This window comes from Bos taurus, chromosome 11, assembly GCF_002263795.3.
Source record: "Bos taurus isolate L1 Dominette 01449 registration number 42190680 breed Hereford chromosome 11, ARS-UCD2.0, whole genome shotgun sequence".
NCBI lineage: Eukaryota > Metazoa > Chordata > Mammalia > Artiodactyla > Bovidae > Bos > Bos taurus.
In genome coordinates, this window is record NC_037338.1 from 86,619,503 (window position 1) to 86,637,613 (window position 18,111).

The following is an 18,111-nucleotide window of genomic DNA, read 5'->3' on the forward strand; positions in this document are numbered from 1 at the left end:
GACTCAGAAGAGTTCAAAATAAGTTTATTTTACACAGGAAACATTTTCTAATAAACATCATTTACTTACTGCATATAATAGAATAATGCTACTCAATTATTAGGTGAATGTTTTTAAATGTTAGGTCTTACAAGCTTTTATAGGAAAATACAGTGGATAATCTTAACAGCATGTTTAGAGTATGATACCATAATGAGAATTAAATCCATGAGAGCTTGGCAGAACCCAGCAATACCCTTCGCTGCATATATTTTCAGTAGGCAAACTCTGGTTGAGGTTGGCTGTATTTTGTACCAAATTCCAGTAACAGTTAATTGTGCAGGTGGAATCCTTTTAAAAATGGCAGCACTGTGCTTGAATCTCGAAGTATATTGGGATTGCCTCTTCATAAGTAGAGATTGCTGGTATCTTTTGTTACGAAATGCTTAAAGGTACAGTATGAAGTTAGAGAACTACTTTGGTATATGCGTTCAAACCAGTTACATTTTTGCTTGCCTTGATATCTTTGCCAAGGAGGTATTTTATGATAATATGATACAATAAGGCCATCCTATTACATCTGTATTACAACATTCATCCCAGGAAGTGGACCCTGGTAAGTTATTAAAATTTCCAAAATCCCACTGCATTCATGTGCATTTGTGTTTTGGAGAGGATGTATTTCTTAAAATATTTTAAAAGTTGAGAAGTAGATGTAATTAGTTCCCAGAATAAGGGTCAAAGCTACCTCCTCAGAATGGGCTTTCTGGAAGACTTCCATCCATCACCAGCTTTCTCAGAATTGCAGATGTCTTAAGTCCTACCTTAACCTAATAAAGTAGGCGCAGAGGATTTTTAAAAATCAGCATTTTTTAAAAAGTGTTTAATTGGGCTTTTTCAAGTCTAAAGTATCTTTGGCACGGTTGACTAAACTTATGATTTAGCAGTGAGCTTTTTTTTCCTTTGGTTCTGTTATTCAGAATCCACTTTGTGTATAGGAATAATCCATCATTCAGACTTTATATTGGTCTTCCGGTAGTGAAGTATTGTAGCAGTTATCCATATGTTTAAGGCCAGCATGATCACGAAACGTGTAAGAACTGAAATCAGTCAAAAAAGAAAAGTGTGTATTAAAAAATACTGTTTTCACATAAAATCACCACCTTCTCTAAGTAGAAGCCTAAATAGGCTTAACGTCGCCTACCCACCACCCAAAAGGAAACAAAACTATGGATCATGTCAATGTTAGTGCAGCTGTGGCTCCAAATATTTCTGGGGGAGAAATGGTCTTATCATTACTACCTCTGGCCACTTGGCCTGACTTCATGAATAATTTCATCTTAAATGCTTAATTTGGAGGAATCTGACTCTGGTTGGTAAATGCTACAACTTTTTAAAAACCTGTTATCATTTTTTAAGTCTTAAGGGTGGTGGTATCTTAGAAAATTCCATGTTAATTAAGCAAAAAGTGGTACACTGCAATCAGTTAAGATAATTCTGAAAAATGTCAAGGTATGTTTTATATTAAAGTAACCATGACAATGTGGCTTTTTGTTAAAAAGGAAAAAATAATCTCAATGACTTGATGAACACTCCTGATAAATAAGGTTTATGAGACTTAATGTGTCTTTGGGGTTGTAAAACACTTTTAAGATAGATGAACTGTTTTTAAGAGATTATTCTCAGATATACTGGTCACTTTCATGAACAGCTGTCACCTTAGATATAAAACAAATCACAATTAGAAAATTCTTGACCTTTTAAAATCAATTTTTAATATGAAATTTGTTTTGTTATTCAATTATGGTTTGACTCTCCTTTGCAAGCAGAGAATTCACATCCTGTAGGGAAGCCTCAGGTTTCTCCCTTCCCCACTTGACTCAGGTATACACTCTGGCCAGACACTTTTCAACCCTTCTCTCAGAGCTAATGTAAAGTACTTGAGCCAAAGATAAAACCCTGGGATGGGACTAGCAAATGCATCCTGCTGCTTTGTGACACTATGTCTCAGATAAAATGAACTTATTTAAAAGGTCTACACACCAAGGACACATTTCTAGTCTTCATAGAATAAATCACCCTACCTGTTTTAATAATTTTTCCAAACATTTATATGCTTGAAAACTCAGCCTAAGGAATGAACGACATTCTCTTTAACCCAAGTTTGTTTTCTCCTCCATCATGGTAACCCTTTAAAAGTAACAGAACAAGGAATGGAGTAAAATGATTGTGTCACTCCCGATCCTGCTGCCTGTGGGCAGTTCTCTGAGGCTCCCTGCCATTGCCTTCCCTCTCATTAGACTCAACCTGGGGCTCTCCCGCAAGCCCTGCTGGTGTTGCTCCATCCTCCTTGCTCACAACCTCCGTATGTGCTGCTCCTTGTTAACAGTCTCTTCGCTCCTCATCCCTCTCCCCTTCAAATTCATCTTCCCAGCTCCCTCCAACTATGTCAGGCTTCCTTGTTAGGTGCTCATCCTGTCCTCATTCGAAACACTTTACAATATTTTTCAAACATTGTGTGATAACCTCACTCTTCATTTCCACTGCTAGAGTGGAAGCTTTATGAAGATAGGAATCGACTATCTTGTGCATGTTCTATCTTGGATATGGCAAGAGGGTGCTTAGCACTATACATGGAGACTGATGAGGGCCTGCAGTATACTGCAGCTAGCTTCCAGTGGGGCTAAACTGGCTCCGTTAAACCCCAAGATAATTTACAAGTGAAGGAGGCAGATGGCGTAAAGTTCAAAGAGGACGTGGGCAGAAAAATATTGTGCTTACTTGTAAGATCATTGGTGGTCATTAAAGTTGTCATTATTCTTGCTGTAAAAGAAAGATTTCAGCAATAAATATCAACTTCTCAGACATTTCAGTACTTAGCAAATATCTTTCCATTTTAAATACAGGAATACACGCTAACTGTTCTTGAAAGATCTGAGTAGAAGAGAACCCTGGATGGAGAAGCTAGTAGTTTAAGATTTTAGAAGAAACATGAAAAAGTATAATTCAAATATCAACAATTAGTAAATCTAGTGAATGTAATAGCTCTGGATATTTTAAAAATGTTCCTACCTAGAGTATACATTCATTTTAGGTAGTTCCTGCAAGAATCCAAATGAACAGCGGAAATTCTAAAGTTGAGACCAAACACACTATGGCTCCAGGAAAACTCCACTGCTGCAAATTATGTTCATTCACAAAAGTCAATGTACGATTCTCATCTCTTCAATTTATTACATCATAAACATTCATATGTTTAAAACAAGTTAGTGGATTTAATATAATCAACTTGATGCTTTGCAAACATCAGGAGGACTGTTAATAATAGGTCATATTTTTGGAGAAAAGTGTCCTTTTACATTTTTTTAGCAACTGAAATACAGATCTTGCAAAAAATGGAGAGTGGTGTGCACGAAATCAGTCTTATAAATAAGGATACACTAGAGATTCAAGAGTTAACATGCAAAGGATTTAAGCTCAAGGGATTATGACCCTTGGACATCAAGTTAGCACACCCCTCTAGGCAGACACCCCACACACACACACCAACAGGGGACACCCCATCAATTAGAGTTGTGTTCTTACCTGCACAAGTATAAGAAGCGAGGGTCCATGTCAGAGCGCTCATGGCTCCTGAGTCCCTGCTCTTCCACAGGTACTGGAGCTGTGCAAACTTACTGGCTGCACTGATGAAAGTGCATAAATTCTGTGTGAAGATAAAACAGGAGGAAGGACTCCCTTAGTTTCAAATGCAGAAGAGCACCAGATACTGAAAGCCCCTTTGAGGGGAGAAGGGGGGTTATGCTTTTCGGGATTCCCCAATCAGGGATTGAACCTGGACCACCAGAGTCCTAGCCACTGGACCACCAGGGAGTTCCCTGAAAGCACTTTTGAAATCAAGCTTTCATGTCAAGTAATAACCAACTTGCACAAGGACAAAAGCCAAGTTTCATGATAAAGAATGGAGGCAGCAGCAGCATTCTTAGGTCTAACCCACCAACCCCTTCAGGTGAGTAACCAATGTGCAGCAGCAGGTAGGATGTAACCGAGGGTAAAAATCTGCAACGGCCACAAAGGCTTATCTGTCCCCACCTCCAATAATAAGTTGATGTATAGATAGTACAGTAGAGAGTGGGGGCACCATACTGCTTTGCACTGAGATTTATAAACTCAAAGCAGCAAGCTGGGGCGCATCAGCTCTGAGTTTCCGGCTGTTCTGATGAGCCACGTGGTGAGACTCCAGCCCTGTGCTCCATGACCTCTGCTCCCCAATGAGGTTAAGAGTACAGCACCCTCTACCCTGAGCCAGGCCCAGGCTGCCATGGTAATGTCACAAGGCTGAGAGCCAAGTCCACTTTCCAACAAGATGCTGGAGGTAGAATGGGTCGAAATCCAGGAGTTCGGGTGTGGCCAGCAGTGACCACCAATTAGTTCTGCTCCTTTTCCCATGAGGTAGAAAAGTTCATGTCAACCACCATTTGATTTTTGGTCAAATGCTTCCTGACCTGCTATCAGAATCCTATTCTTACAGCAAGGAATTTCTGGCCCTTAACCAAGGAAGGAAAAAGAATACAGCACTTACCTTTTTCCAAGGAAGAAAAAAAAGTGTTTAGGGGGCAAAGTTAGAAAAATAATGAGTATCATCCATATATAATTACTAACCTGATAATATGGCACTAGTGGCAAAGAACCCACCTGCCAATGCAGGAAATGGAAGAGACGTGGGTTCCATCCCTGGGTTGGCAGGAGGAAATGGCAACCCACTCCGGTATTCTTGCTTAGAGAATCCCCATGGACAGAGGAGCCTGACGGGCTACAGTCCATTGGGTCACAAAGAGTCGGACACAACTGAAGTGACCTAGCACCCAACCTGAAACTCTTCACTTCATGCTCAGTTCTTCATTCGACTACTAACTCCACAATCTGGTTCTCGAGGGCTCCCCCCACCAAATGAAGTAAAAATATTGTGCCATACATTTAAGTGAGAATAATGTATTTTTAATATTTGGATAGCACTGGGCTTTCATCCCAGCATGCTTTGGTACAGCTGCAAAGCACAGGGGTGCTTTCGAGACAGCGGGTTGAACATTGGATCTATAAAACTGTTTGCAGGGCAGGTGTCACAAGGAAAAGAGGGAAGACAGACTGCTGTGAACACACGTTCTTCTCTGGGGCAGTTTACTCACCATGGCCAGATCTAGGATCCACTGCTGCAGAGTGAGGATGAACCAAGCAGACACACAGCTTACCACATGCTAAGGGACATAGCAACGGCTTGTTGGCTGGCAGCTCCACCACCCGCCCGTGGAAACAAACCAAGAACACAGAGGTTACACGTCTAAGCCAAGTGTGGACTGGGAACAACTCTGCTAGAACTTGTCAGTTTGGAAAAGACAAAAGTGGTCCAGGTGAACACTTGCTAAGGAGTTCAAAAGCACAGAAGCAGAATTCTGGGAGAAAATTACAAAGAACCCTGTGTTCTTGGACCCATCCTAGGGCTGGGAACGTTCCAGATGATCTCAACTGCCCATTTTATTCTTGACCATGTAGACCTCTCCAACATAATGTCAACAGTTAACGCACCTTTGATGTAAGATGTAACACAGTATATTTTTATTATTTTAAAACATGAAATTGTGGGATCAGAAGCCTCCAGGGTCTAGCCATATCAGTCTGATTAAAAGCCAAAATAATCACAGCAGTCTAGAAAGTGAAAGTCGCTCCGTCATGTCTGACTCTTTGTGACCCCATGGACAGTCCATGGAATTCTCCAGGCCAGAATACTGGAGTGAGTAGCCTTTTCCTTCTCCAGCTGAGCCACCAGGGAAGCCCAAGAATACTGCAGTGGGTAGCCATTCCCTTCTCCAGTGGATCTTCCCGACCGAGGAATCAAACTGGGATCTCTTGCATTGCAGGCGGATTCTTTACCAACTGAACTATCAGGGAAGGATCCTCATTTGCTATCATCTCTTCCAGAATCATTCCATTCCAGACACAAGAGTATTGCTATTCCTTGAATATTTTCAAGCATACTTCATCTGAGCCCTCATATACTTAACTGTTTATCCTCTTCTTAGGAAACTTTTTCACCTGATATCTTTATGGCTTGTTGGCTCACTTCCTTCAAGTGTTTACTCGTATATTACCTTTTCAATAAGTAGCTCCTTGTCCACCCCATGTAAAACTGAGTTACCTCCTGTCTATTACCTGTCAGTGCTTTATTTTTCTCTGTAACTCATACCATGCAACATTCAATATATTTAGCTTATTAAATATGGTTTTCTTTCCCACATAACTTTTGTGAGCACAAAAAGACTGTGCGTAGAACAAGACTGGCTCATAATGCATGTTCAAGGATCGACTAAAAAACTAGTTAAACACTTAGGATGCCTGATACAGGAGACGTCTTCTGCAAAATTGTTGTCACGTGAAACTGTTTATTGGTTTCCTCTTTCCTGCTAACTCCAGTGTAGAAATGACACAGTTGGGTAGAGCAATGCTAGGAGACAGGAGAAATGATACCTGAGTGCCATCAAGCTCAGTGATGCTGCTGCAGGAAGACAGCCCGGCTAGAGAAGCAGAAATAAACACAGAAGTTGGTGGCCAGGCCAGGGCGAGGACGGCCAGGAGCCTCTGCCGTGACCACAGGCAAGTCATTTTGCTTCTCTCAGCCTTGGTTTGCTTATCTGCAAAATGGGACTTAATATTCCTTTACCCCATTCATCTCCTCACTGCTTTGTGGCATACTGTAGGGACTCAAGAGGCTGCCAGGATTACAATTAATAACATTATTTAAATGAAGAGCTTTGAAACAATCTCTGTGCTCAGGTCAGTGGAACGAAATACAAGTCGATACCAGAAAAGGCAACCTGAATCTAGGAGGAGGAATTTTGTTTTTCAAACACTCTCTAATTTGAATTTTAAACTACTGTTGCCCAATTCTGTACCATTGCACCTCATTCCACTCATTCCAGACACACATTTTATAAAACTTAAGCAGCCGTAGCAGCAACTGAGATCCTAGAGATGACTTATTTGTAGAGTAGCCAGACAGCAAATTAAAATACAAGACATCCAGTTAAACTGGAATCTCAGATCAACAACAAGTGATTTTTTAGCATAAGCATGTCCTGCATAGTATATGGGACCTACTATTACTTATAAAAAAAATGCACTATTAACATGGCCACCCTGCTTACTTGCGCTCTGTAAGTCACAACTGGAAGAAGGAGGTTATAAACATATTGCTGATACCTAGAGTTGCCATCGGAGAAGGCAATGGCACCCCACTCCAGTACTTTTGCCTGGAAAATTCCATGGACGGAGGAGCCTGGTAGGCTGTAGTCCAAGGGGTCACTAGAGTCAGACATGACTGAGCAACTTCACTTTCACTTTTCACTTTCATGCATTGGAGAAGGAAATGGCAACCCACTCCAGTGTTCTTGCCTGGAGAATCCCAGGGATGGGGGAGCCTGGTGGGCAGCCATCTATGGGGTTGCACAGAGTCGGACATGACTGACGCGACTTAGCAGCAACAGCAGCAGAGTTGCCATCAGCACCCACATTTTCTAATCTACAGCTCACCATTTGCACAAAGCTGCTGCATTTTATTTAAAAAGTAAATCCCACCATGCTTTTCATCTTTAAAGTACTTTTTCTAAAGCTTTTTTTAATCAGCTAGGGCTGACCTTGCAGCATTGAGGGGCAGTAGAGTCATGCGCTCCCTCTTTTTTTTGCAGAGGAAAACTTAGTCTGGGGGCTTACAACTCGATCCAACAGCGGAGGGTCAGGACTCAGTCCGCACCCAGCTCCCTTCTGCAGACAGGCTTTTAGTACAACAGCCACATGACCCTGCCACCTGCTCAGCTCGCCTTGTACTCCTGGTATTGTCATTCTGGAAACAACCCTAAAAGGTAGGCATTTTGCTGCCTCTTCATAGACAGAACAGCTGCAGCCTGGAGGGCTGGGCTTTATGGTCAGGGCCCAAGGCCATCCAGGCTGCAGGCATGCTGGGGACTCCCACCACTCCACGCCCACCTCCTCACATGCTCTACGCAGACGAGGCTTGGCCATCCCACCCCCCTTTCCTCCACCCTGAAGCTCAGATCATGTCACTGATGTGGCAGTACTGACTGCCATTCAAAAAGGCTCTCAGCCTCTTAAGGAGAGTGAGGTTCAACAAGAGAAAAACGGGAGTTTTGACAAGCAGAATGAAGATGGAAGGCAGGCCCACGTGCACAGAAAATGCTGAGTGACATGAGAGGGGACAGGTCTGTGTGACAACCGGAGTCCGGGGAGACCTGAACCAGCTGTCAGGAGCCCAGACCCACCCACTAATAAGCAGTAAGAAGCCAAGCTGACCAGGTGTGTTAGTGGCATCGTGGTACAGACCAGACATGCCTGTCAAATGGGTACGTTTCGGGGGAAGGAAGAAATGTCTCCTCTTCCCTAAAGAAGACACGTGGATAACGTGGCTGTTAGCAGAGGTGTTCCTGCGGCCCAGCCTTGAGGTCCTAAGTCTACATTCCACCCGGTGGGTCAAGGCACTGTGGGGTACCCTGGTCTCAGAGGGGAGACCCCAGGCACAGACATCTCGGGCATCCCTGGGCTGAGGAGATACACTCGCCCACAAGGAATCTTACCTTGGAGATTGCTTTTTCTTAATTTAACCAAAAGAATAAATATCTGGTAAAGGATCCTGCTTTAATAGGGCTTCCATGGTAAAGAATACACCTGCCATGTGGGAGACCTGGGTTCCATCCCTGGGTTGGGAAGATCCCTTGGAGAAGGGCATGGCAACCCACTCTAGCATTCTTGCCTGAAGAATCCCATGGACAGAGGAGCCTGGCGGGCTCCAGTCCATGGGGTCGCAAAGAGTCAGACATGACTGAACGATGAAGCACAGCACAGCACAGAACCCAGCGTAATAACATCCTACTAGCAAAATGGGTGGATGTGAGAGTTGGACTATAAAGAAAGCTGAGCACTGAAGAATTGATGCTTTTGAACTGTGGTGTTGGAGAAGACTCTTGAGAGTCCCTTGGACTGCAAGGAGATCCAACCAGTCCATTCTGAAGGAGATCAGTCCTGAATATTCATCGGAAGGACTGATGCTGAAGCTCCAATCCTTTGGCCACCTGATGCGAAGAGCTGACTCATTTGAAAAGACCCTGATGCTGGGAAAGATTGAGGGCAGGAGGAGAAGGGGACAACAGAGGATGAGCTGGTTGGATGGCATCACTGACTAAACGGACATGAGTTTGAGCAAACTCTGGGAGTTGGTGATGGACAGGGAGGCCTGGTGTGCTACAGTCCATAGAGTTGCAAAGAGTCGGACACCACTGAGCTACTTAACCATCTGAGCTACGAGGGAAGCCCTTGTTCTGTACCTCCTGCTGAACTGATTAGCAAAACTAAACACACCCTGCCACCCCACCCAGTCCCAGCTCCAGTCCCAGCTCCCGATTCTCAGATGCTGAAAGGATACATGATGATGTACGGCACTGCCCGTCTCACATCCCCATTGAAATGGAAGACACACAGCAGGAGGATGAGATCTGGAAAAGAAAGGCTTTGAGTGGGGGCGGGGAGGTGCTGAGGGCCGAGGCTAGGCAGGGGGAGAGGGGCGGGGGTGGGGGCGGGGGCGGCGGTGTCGGTTACCTTGTGCGATGAGGATGGGGAACTCCAGGTATGTCAGCAGCGGGTACTCATAGTAACACTGGTACCGGAGGAAGACCAGGAACCTGGGGAGACGGAGGACACTCCTGAGGTCAGACTCACCCGACCCCCACAGCAGGCAGGCCTGGCCCCCACCCAGGAGCCTAGGTTTGTGCGCAGAACCCGAGAACTGGAGCTGGGCATCAGCAAATGGTAAGGAGGGAGGTACAGAACAAGGGCTTCCCTCGTAGCTCAGATGGTAAAGAATCTGCCTGCAGTGCAGGAGATCCGGGTTCGATTCCTGGGTCAGGAAGATCCCCTGGAGGAGGAAATGGCAACCTACTCCAGTATCCTCGCCTGGAGAATCCCATGGACAGAGGAACCTGGCAGGCTACACAGTCCATAGGGTGGCGAAAGTTGGACACAACTGAGCAACTAAACCACAAACCACCACAGAACAAGGAGGATGAAATATCAACCAAATCATCTCCTCGACTTCTGGAGCTGGGCACCGGGGACTGCCAAGCTGCTTCGGATGGTCAGTTAGAAACAGATCTGACCAGGAAGAGGAAGAGACTGGGCTTCTGGACCCAGGCCTGCCTGTCTCTAAGGCTGGGCACTTCAGAGGCCCCAGGCAGCTGCCTCAGAAGGATGCACTCAAGAAGCTCAGGAGGCCAGGAAGGACCTCTGAGGGGGGCTGAGAGCCATCCTGGGTGGGCGTCCCGGGCACTGGGCATATGAGGGCCCAGCAGCGGGCTGGGGAGCCTGTGTTTTGAAAAGGAGGAAACATCCTGCGATGATTCCAGTGGCCTCCAGAGTACTGTGGGGGGTTAGGGGGGTAGGGGGCAAGACAGGGGAACTCTTCAGTTCCTTTAAGAAAATTCTAGCCCTGGAGAGGCTGCAGCGTGGAGGGGTGGGGGATAAAGACCCCAGTGTCCCTCCTCTCAGAAGAGGTCTGAGCTTCCTGCCTTCCCAGCTCACACCCTGGCCAGTCCAGCCCCTTTGGAATCTAAATGCCTCTGTCGTCATCCCGTCATCCCCTCGGGTGTGTCTCCCGCCCCCCCAGGCCCCGTGCCCCCCTCAGGGTGAGCCAGAGCCTCCACAGACCACGTGGACTTAATGGTTCACATCTCCTAAGCCAGGAAGGGGTGTGACCACAGCCCCATGCCCTCACCTGGGGCCACCCTGTGACACCGGCCAGCACTTAGCCCTCTGGCTACCTGCTGAGCCACCTTCCTGAGACCACCTGGACTCATCCCTCCAGCATCACCTGCTGAGGGTGGAGCCCCAAGGGGAGCGCAGACTCTGAGACTTGGGTACTGGGCTCACAATCCCCAGCAGTTACTAACCTCTGGGGCCTCAGCTTCCCTACCTGTAAAATGGGGACAAGAGCACAACTACCTCATTCCCTGTATCTGCAGATGCTTTAAACCTAAGACCATGTCTTTAGCATCTTTCTCTGGCCTCACTGCCTCCAATCCAGCTGCCGAGCTTCTGTTTACAAGGGTCCCTGCCTGGAGGGCCTCCTTCTCCAGGTGGCTACCTTTTCTGGTCCCTGAGAGGATGCCCAGAGTTTCCCCTGCCCTGGAGCAGACCAGGGCATTCCCTGTCCTGAATGATGAACTTCTCAGTTCGGTTCAGTTGCTCAGTCCTGTCCGACTCTTCGCGACCCCATGGACTGCAGCACTCCAGGCCTCCCTGTCCATCACCAACTCCAGAGCCTACTCAAACTCAACGTCCATCACTTTGGTGATGCCATCCAACCATCTCATCCTCTGTCATCCCCTTCTCCTCCCGCCTTCAATCAAAGGGCATGGCAATCCACTCCAGTATTCTTGCCTAGAGAATTCCACCGACAGAGGAGCCTGGAGGGCTATAGTCCATGAGCTCACAAAGAGTCAGGCACGACTGAACTCAGCAATTATCTATTCTCCCCCAGAGAAATGGGGAGCACTGAGGCAGGGAGCACTTCCCCAGAGGGCCCCCCAAACCGATGGAGGTCACACACCCTAGGGTTGGCCCCTCTGATGGGGGTGTCCCTGGAGGGACCCCACAGGTCCCAGGGTGGCCCCTCACGCCTTGTGCTCTGGAGGTCTCCCCTTTCTCCCACCCTCTCCCCTACCTTCCTTTTGGCGGGAGAAACTGGGTCCCACCAAGCGGGCTGCCCCGACCCAGAAGTGCTTGCCCAGGACCCACCCTCAAAGCTGCCCAGTGGTAATGAGTCCACAGGCTGGCTCGGGGCAGGTGGGGGGTCTGGGCCTCACGGGGAGAGGAGCTAGACTGCTGGGTTCGGGTCTTTCCCACCAAGTTTACAACTCTGCTTTTCGCTGTTCAGGTCTTTATGACTATTACTTTGCTTATTCAGAATATTACTACTTTTTCTGTAAACTGAGGTATAACTGATATACATTGTATTAGTTTCAGGTGTACAGCATAATTCACTATTTGTATATATTGTGAAACGATCACTGCAACAAGTCTGGCTATCATCCATCACGTTCAGATCTTTAAACACTGAGTCAGGGCACCCACTCCTGACTTTTAAGGATAAACCAGCTCTTGCAACAGTCTTCAAGTGCCGACTGGAGCGCCAGCTGAAGTCCAACTCCAACTGAAATTCCCCTCTACCTCCAAAAAGCTCTACCTTCTCTGACACCTGGGCACCCCCTCCCCCCGAAGGGTGTAACTTTTAAAAGCCAGAGGGTCCAACCCCTCATTTTATAAGTGAGGAAACCACGACCTGAGATAGGGGAGGGTGGGTTTAGAGAAAATGCACACGCGAGTCTCGAGGGGCCAGTGGCCTTGCTCAAAGCGGGATGACTGGTTTTGTCATTAACAGGTGGAGTGACGATTTCTCTGAGTGTCGGTTTCCTTATCTATGTAATGGGCGTGCGCCCACTTTCGTTCCGGCACAAGGCTGGGGGAGCAGCAAGTATGGAGAGGAAGTGAGCAGTCCGGGCAGGCGCTACTCCCCGCGGCCGGGGCTTTTGGGCTCGGTTCCCCGCGCATCTGCTTTAGCAGAGCCGGGGAGCTCCCGGGCTTACTCACCCCGCCAGCTCCAGCAGCAGGCTCGGGAGGCTGATGCCCCGCGAGCTGCGCGCCCCCAGCACAGCCGAGATCTGCGGCAGCTTCAGCGCCGCGCACACGACCAGCGTGCTCCAGTTGCACAACCACAGCAGCGTCTCCATGGCACCCGCTGGGCTGGGACTCGGGGGTTCCGCCGGTCGGGCCGCCTGGCGAGGGGAGCCGCTCAGCTCTCGGCCGCCGGGTCCACCGGTCCTTCCGCCTTTCCTGGCCCCCACCCTCGGGGCCGCCCCGTCGAGGTCCGCCCCTCCGCCTCCCCGCCCCCGATCTCCGCCCTCGGCCCCGCCCAGGGGCTTCCTCTCCCTCAGTTCATTCCGGCCCCGGCTGGTCCCGCCTCCTCCCCCGGTTCGCCCCCACCCTGGATCCGCTCCGCCGGAGGTGGGGAGGGGGGCTCGCCTCCTGGGTCCTTACTGTCGGGGTGCACTCCTCCGCCCTGCCCCTGGTCCGCGCCATGCATCGCCCCGCCGGCCGCTCCCCTGGTCCTGTCCCTCCGCCCCCGGGCCCGCTTCGTGTCCTTTGCGTGCTGTTCCCGCTGCTGATTCACTTTCCCGCGATGTGAAAAACAGACTCGAGCAGTTCTGAGCCTCCGGGCGACGCCCCAGAAGGGGCCGCTTTCCCACGGGTCGGGGGTGCGGGGGACAGAGCTTGAACCCCGGAGGGCGAACGGGCACCTCTCGCGGGCGGCAAGGACCATTTTGTTAAGAGTTTATTACTGCTGAAACGTGTGTTTTGTTTTGTTTTTCTCACTAAAAATTTCAGAGATAGACTTTTAAAACAGCCCAGCTTATATCTGTGCGGCCTCCGCAATTTAGACACGGAGAAAGGACCCAGGTCCGGCCAGCCTTTCCTCCTGCTGAGAGCGGAGGGCGCCCCATCCCTGAACTGCTCTTTCCTGGGGGCTTGGTCCTCTACCCTGAAAACTACTCCGCCAGAGCCTTGCACTTCAGCGCTTGAGTGAGATTTTTTTTTTTTTTTCCTTAAGGAGGTAAAAATAGATTTCTATTGACAAAAGAAGGAACTTAGACTGAGGGATCGGGGCGGGGGGTGTGTGCATTTTCCAAGTTTTCGAAATGGTATAGGTACTGAGTCAAGAGTAAAAAAACAGAAGAAAAAAAAAAAAAGTCGCATAAATGCACTGCCAGAAACCACGGTAAAGAAAAGAACGTTGCCTGGGGCTCCAGTTCTATAAGGATCAAGTCGGTCAGCCCCTGCGCTCGACCACCTCCCGTGTGTCCTGAGAGGAATTCAAGAGGGAGGAGACCAGGAAGCTGTCTGTGCCCGGGTTTACTGGCCAGCTAGTTAAGATACGTATCTAAAGAAAAATGAAAAGCCCTGAAAATCATCCGCTGGAGAAGGAAATGGCAACCCATTCTAGTATTCTTGCCTGGAAAATGGAAATGGCAACCCATTCTAGTATTCTTGCCTAGGAATGGAAAATTCCTAGGGCGGTGGAGCCCGGCGGGCTACAATCCATGGGGTCAAAGAGTCAAAGGGAACTGAGCTACTAAGGGAGCACACGTATGGGGGGATTGCTATGCTAGACTACTTCTGCATAGGTTTGACACAGTCTGTATTAAAAGCAAGTATAGAAACGGAAGGAAGAATGGTCATGAGGTCCTGTGATGCTCATTTTAAGGTGAGGATTCTGAGCTCCAGAAAGGTGAGGGAACCTAAGTCCCCGACTAGATTTAGTCCTGGTGTTATTGATCTGGGCTCTTGAACACTTTGCTCAACAGAAATCGATAAGAGGGCGGAGGAGACATTCACGCAAGGCTTTCCTGGGTCTTGGGTTGAGCCTGAGTGGTGGCTTAGGTGGTCTGTCCACCCCATTGGTATTGCTGTGGGCATGAATCAGGCATGGTACTCTGCTTTTGCTCGCAGCACCTCAGAAGTGACGGTTGAGTTTTGGCCTTGTTGTATCTAATTACTCATACTTTGCCCCAGCTGCCCAAGTATGCAATTATTTTTAGTCCCTTATCGTTTCTTTGTATTTTGTTGCTGGAGGAGACATTTGTCCTGGTAGAACTACTGAGGTAAAGAGTCCCAGGTCCCAGCCTGTCTCACTAGGACTAGATGTGCTTATTGCTCTTGAGATGTCATTGTCGCTGCCCTCTCAGGAGTGTGTGTGTGTGTGTGTGTGTGTGTGTGTGTGTGTGTGTGTTGTATTTGTCTGCTTGAGCAGCATTAACAAACTACCACACACTGGGGGTGGGGGGGGGGAGTTAAACAACAAGAAATTATTTTTTCACACTTCTAGAGGCTGGAAGTCCAAGGTACCAGCAGGATTGGTTTCTGAGGATGCCTCTCTCCTTGGCTTGTAGACAACTGCCTTCTCTTTCCTCTGTATGCACATCCCTGGTGTCTCTTCTTATAAGGACACCAGTCCTATTGGCTTCAGGCTCCACCCTTAGGAACTCACTTAACCTGGATTACCTCTTTAAAGGTCTTATCTCCAAGTTTTATGACAGTGTGGGTTGGGGCTTCGACACGTGAGTTTTGAGAGAACACAATTCAGTCCATGATAGAAACATGTAGATGTTCATACACACTCTGTATATACCCACATACATTTTATTGATATGTATATGTTACATATACATATGTTACACAAGTCCAAGCTTACTCTGCTCACCGTGGGATAGGCCAATCAATCCGAGATCAAGTGTTGGGACGAGGAAGGGACTTTATTCGGGAGCCAGCTGACCAAGAAGATGGCAGGCTGCAGTGAAAGTCATGTTTGACTCTTTGTGACCCCGTGGACTATACAGTCCATGGAATTCTCCAGGCCAGAACACTGGAGTGGATAGCTGTTCCCTTCTCCAGGGGATCTTCCCAACCCAGGGATCGAACCCAGGTCTCCTGCATTGCAGGCGGATTCTTTACCAGCTGAGCCACAGGAAAGCCCAAGAATACTGGAGTGGGTAGTCTATCCCTTCTCCAGGGGATCTGGTAGCAAATTCAAATGAGTCCCGTGAGCCACCAAGACACGGTCCTGGGAGATGACAAACTTTGGAATTTTGTAACTTCTGGAACTTTGGAGGGTCCAGAAGTTCTCTGCCAAGAAGAGCGTGTCAATGAGGGCTCGACTGCAGACCACAGAATCTGTAGTAGTGGTAGCAGTGTTAGTCGTCCAGCTGTGTCCGACTCTTTGAGACCCCGTGGACTGGAGCCCCCCAGACTCCTCTGTCCATGGGATTCTCCAGGCAAGAATACAGAGTGGAGAGCCATTTCCCCCTCCAGGGGACGGAATCTGCCTCCTTCAGTTCAGTCGCTCAGTCATGTCCGACTCTTCGAGACCCCATGGACTGCAGCGTGCCAGGCCTCCCTGTCCATCACCAACTCCCAGAGTTTACTCAAACTCATCTCCATTGAGTCGATGATACCATCCAACCATCTCATCCTCTGTCATCCCGTTCTCCTCCCACCTTCAATCTTTCCCAGCATCAGGGTCTTTTCAAATGAGTCAGCTCTTTGCATCAGGTGGCCAAAGGATTGGAGCTTCAGCTTCAGCATCAGTCCTTCCAATGAATATTCAGGACTGATTTCCTTTAGGATGGACTGGTTGGATCTCCTTGCAGTCCAAGGGACTCTCAAGAGTCTTCTCCAACACCACAGTTCAAAAGCATCAGTTCTTCGGCGCTCTGCCTCCTTAGTGAGCTAATTAGTATTTCGAGGTGCTAAGCAGAGTGTGGAGTCAATGGGAGGGTAAGCAGGTATGAGGAAGCCCTCAGGAACAGCTTCCAGAATGTCATGGCCCTGGGAGGGGAGTGGCCGCGGCCACCTCCACTGCTGTCCTGGTGGAGACCTGGTCACTCCTGGTGACCAGGAGGGCCGCCCAGTCAGGGCACTGGGGACTGATCCCCACAGCAGCCGGCCCAGCTGACCCTGAAGGACCCGCCACTGCATCTCTGAGCTTCCAGAAGGGTCCTGGGTTTTGCCTTCTGCTCTCCACTGCCCTTGAGAAGCCTGACGGCCAGGGTGTCACATCCAGCCTCCTTCCTGCCTCTCTTGGCTCTCATGGTCAGGGTCTTAGCCTGCGACACAGTGACCACTGGGCAGTGCCACCAGGACCTCGAGGGCCTTGGACAAAAGACAGTTTCTGTTTGTTATTCCCTAGTGGGAGCTGGGGAGCGGTGGGAATCACGGAGGGCAAATCTAGTGGAAGCTATTTGTTGTCTGATGTGTTTAGGTATCAAAGCTGGAGGTTGAGGGCTGAGGTCCCCGATGTCTCAGGGGGACTTCCATCTGAAGTCCTGGCCAGGTCGGTCCTGGCTTCTCGTCTCCTTCCTGTGAGCTCTTGGGGCTCTGGTGCTCCGACCAGACTGCAGCGCTCCCAGGGCTGAGGAAGTGGCCGGAAAGCAGACAGGGGCAGCTGGAGAGGGCCCGGGACACGGGGTGTGGGCAAGAGAGGGTGAAGGGCTGGCCCTGGGGACTAAGCACAGGAAGTGTGGCGGAGACAGCGAGGAGTTAGCCCGCCGTCACCTCACGATGCTGTCGTTAATCATCTCAGGGCCAAGAGCGCTCCCTGCTCTCCATAACCTCTCTCTCTCTGTTCTTCTGAAATCCTCTGCTGCTCTGAACACCCGGAACCGGCTGTACTTGGCCACGGACCGGCAGTTCTTCAGTTCTGGGCTGTCTCCTGTGAGCAGCTGAGCGCAGTGGAGGAAAGAGGGCATAAGGGTGCCTGGTCACGGGGCAGGGAGGAGAAGCTGGCTCTGGAGGAGAGAGAGGCGGTGGGGAGGGGCACGCGTGCTCACCCTGGATCCGGGATGCAGTCTCAGTTATGTTGAGGTATACTTTCAGATTTCACCTGCAAAGAGAATCTAGACAGTTGACTAAGTGTCCCCCATGGTTTCAATAAACCAGCTCATGCTCAGATCCCATGCTTTTGGTGCGAGCAGTTCCTGCTTTGGCACGTGCCACGGGGATAGCCCTGGCCTCCACCCTGGATAGACTGTTAGTCAGTGGACAGTTACATCATGTGGGAAGAGTAAAATAGGGAAGCAAAGAAATTCCTTTAAAAAAATCTTATTGAATGGAGGACAGCGTGGAGATTCCCTAAAAAACTGGAAATAGAACTGCCATATGACCCAGCAGTCCCACTGCTGAGCATACACACCTAGGAAACCAGAATTGAAAGAGACACGTGTACCCCAATGTTCATTGCAGCACTGTTTATAATAGCCAGGACATGGAAGATGTTCATTGGCAGATGAACGGATGAGAACGCTGTGGTACATATACACAATGGAATGTTACTCAGCTATTAAAAAGAACACATTTGAATGAGTTCTAATGAGGTGGATGAAACTGGAGCCTATTATACAGAGTGAAGTAAGTCAGAAAGAAAAGCACCAATACAGTATATTAACGCATATATATGGAATTTAG

The 18,111-nt window shown here is 48.6% G+C and overlaps 1 protein-coding gene across 1 annotated transcript; it reads right to left on the reverse strand.

Annotated features, from left to right (window-relative positions):
* Positions 1 to 7: 7 nt before the first annotated feature.
* SLC66A3 (solute carrier family 66 member 3) lies at positions 8 to 12,929 on the reverse strand. Its single transcript, NM_001101878.1, has 7 exons — positions 12,685 to 12,929; positions 9,640 to 9,722; positions 9,467 to 9,536; positions 5,166 to 5,223; positions 3,565 to 3,685; positions 2,761 to 2,802; positions 8 to 1,079 (listed from the first exon to the last, which is right to left on the reverse strand). Exons 1-7 carry the CDS (start codon positions 12,822 to 12,824, stop codon positions 988 to 990), a joined length of 606 nt encoding a protein of 201 aa, NP_001095348.1. The 5' UTR covers positions 12,825 to 12,929; the 3' UTR covers positions 8 to 987.
* Positions 12,930 to 18,111: the final 5,182 nt, after the last annotated feature.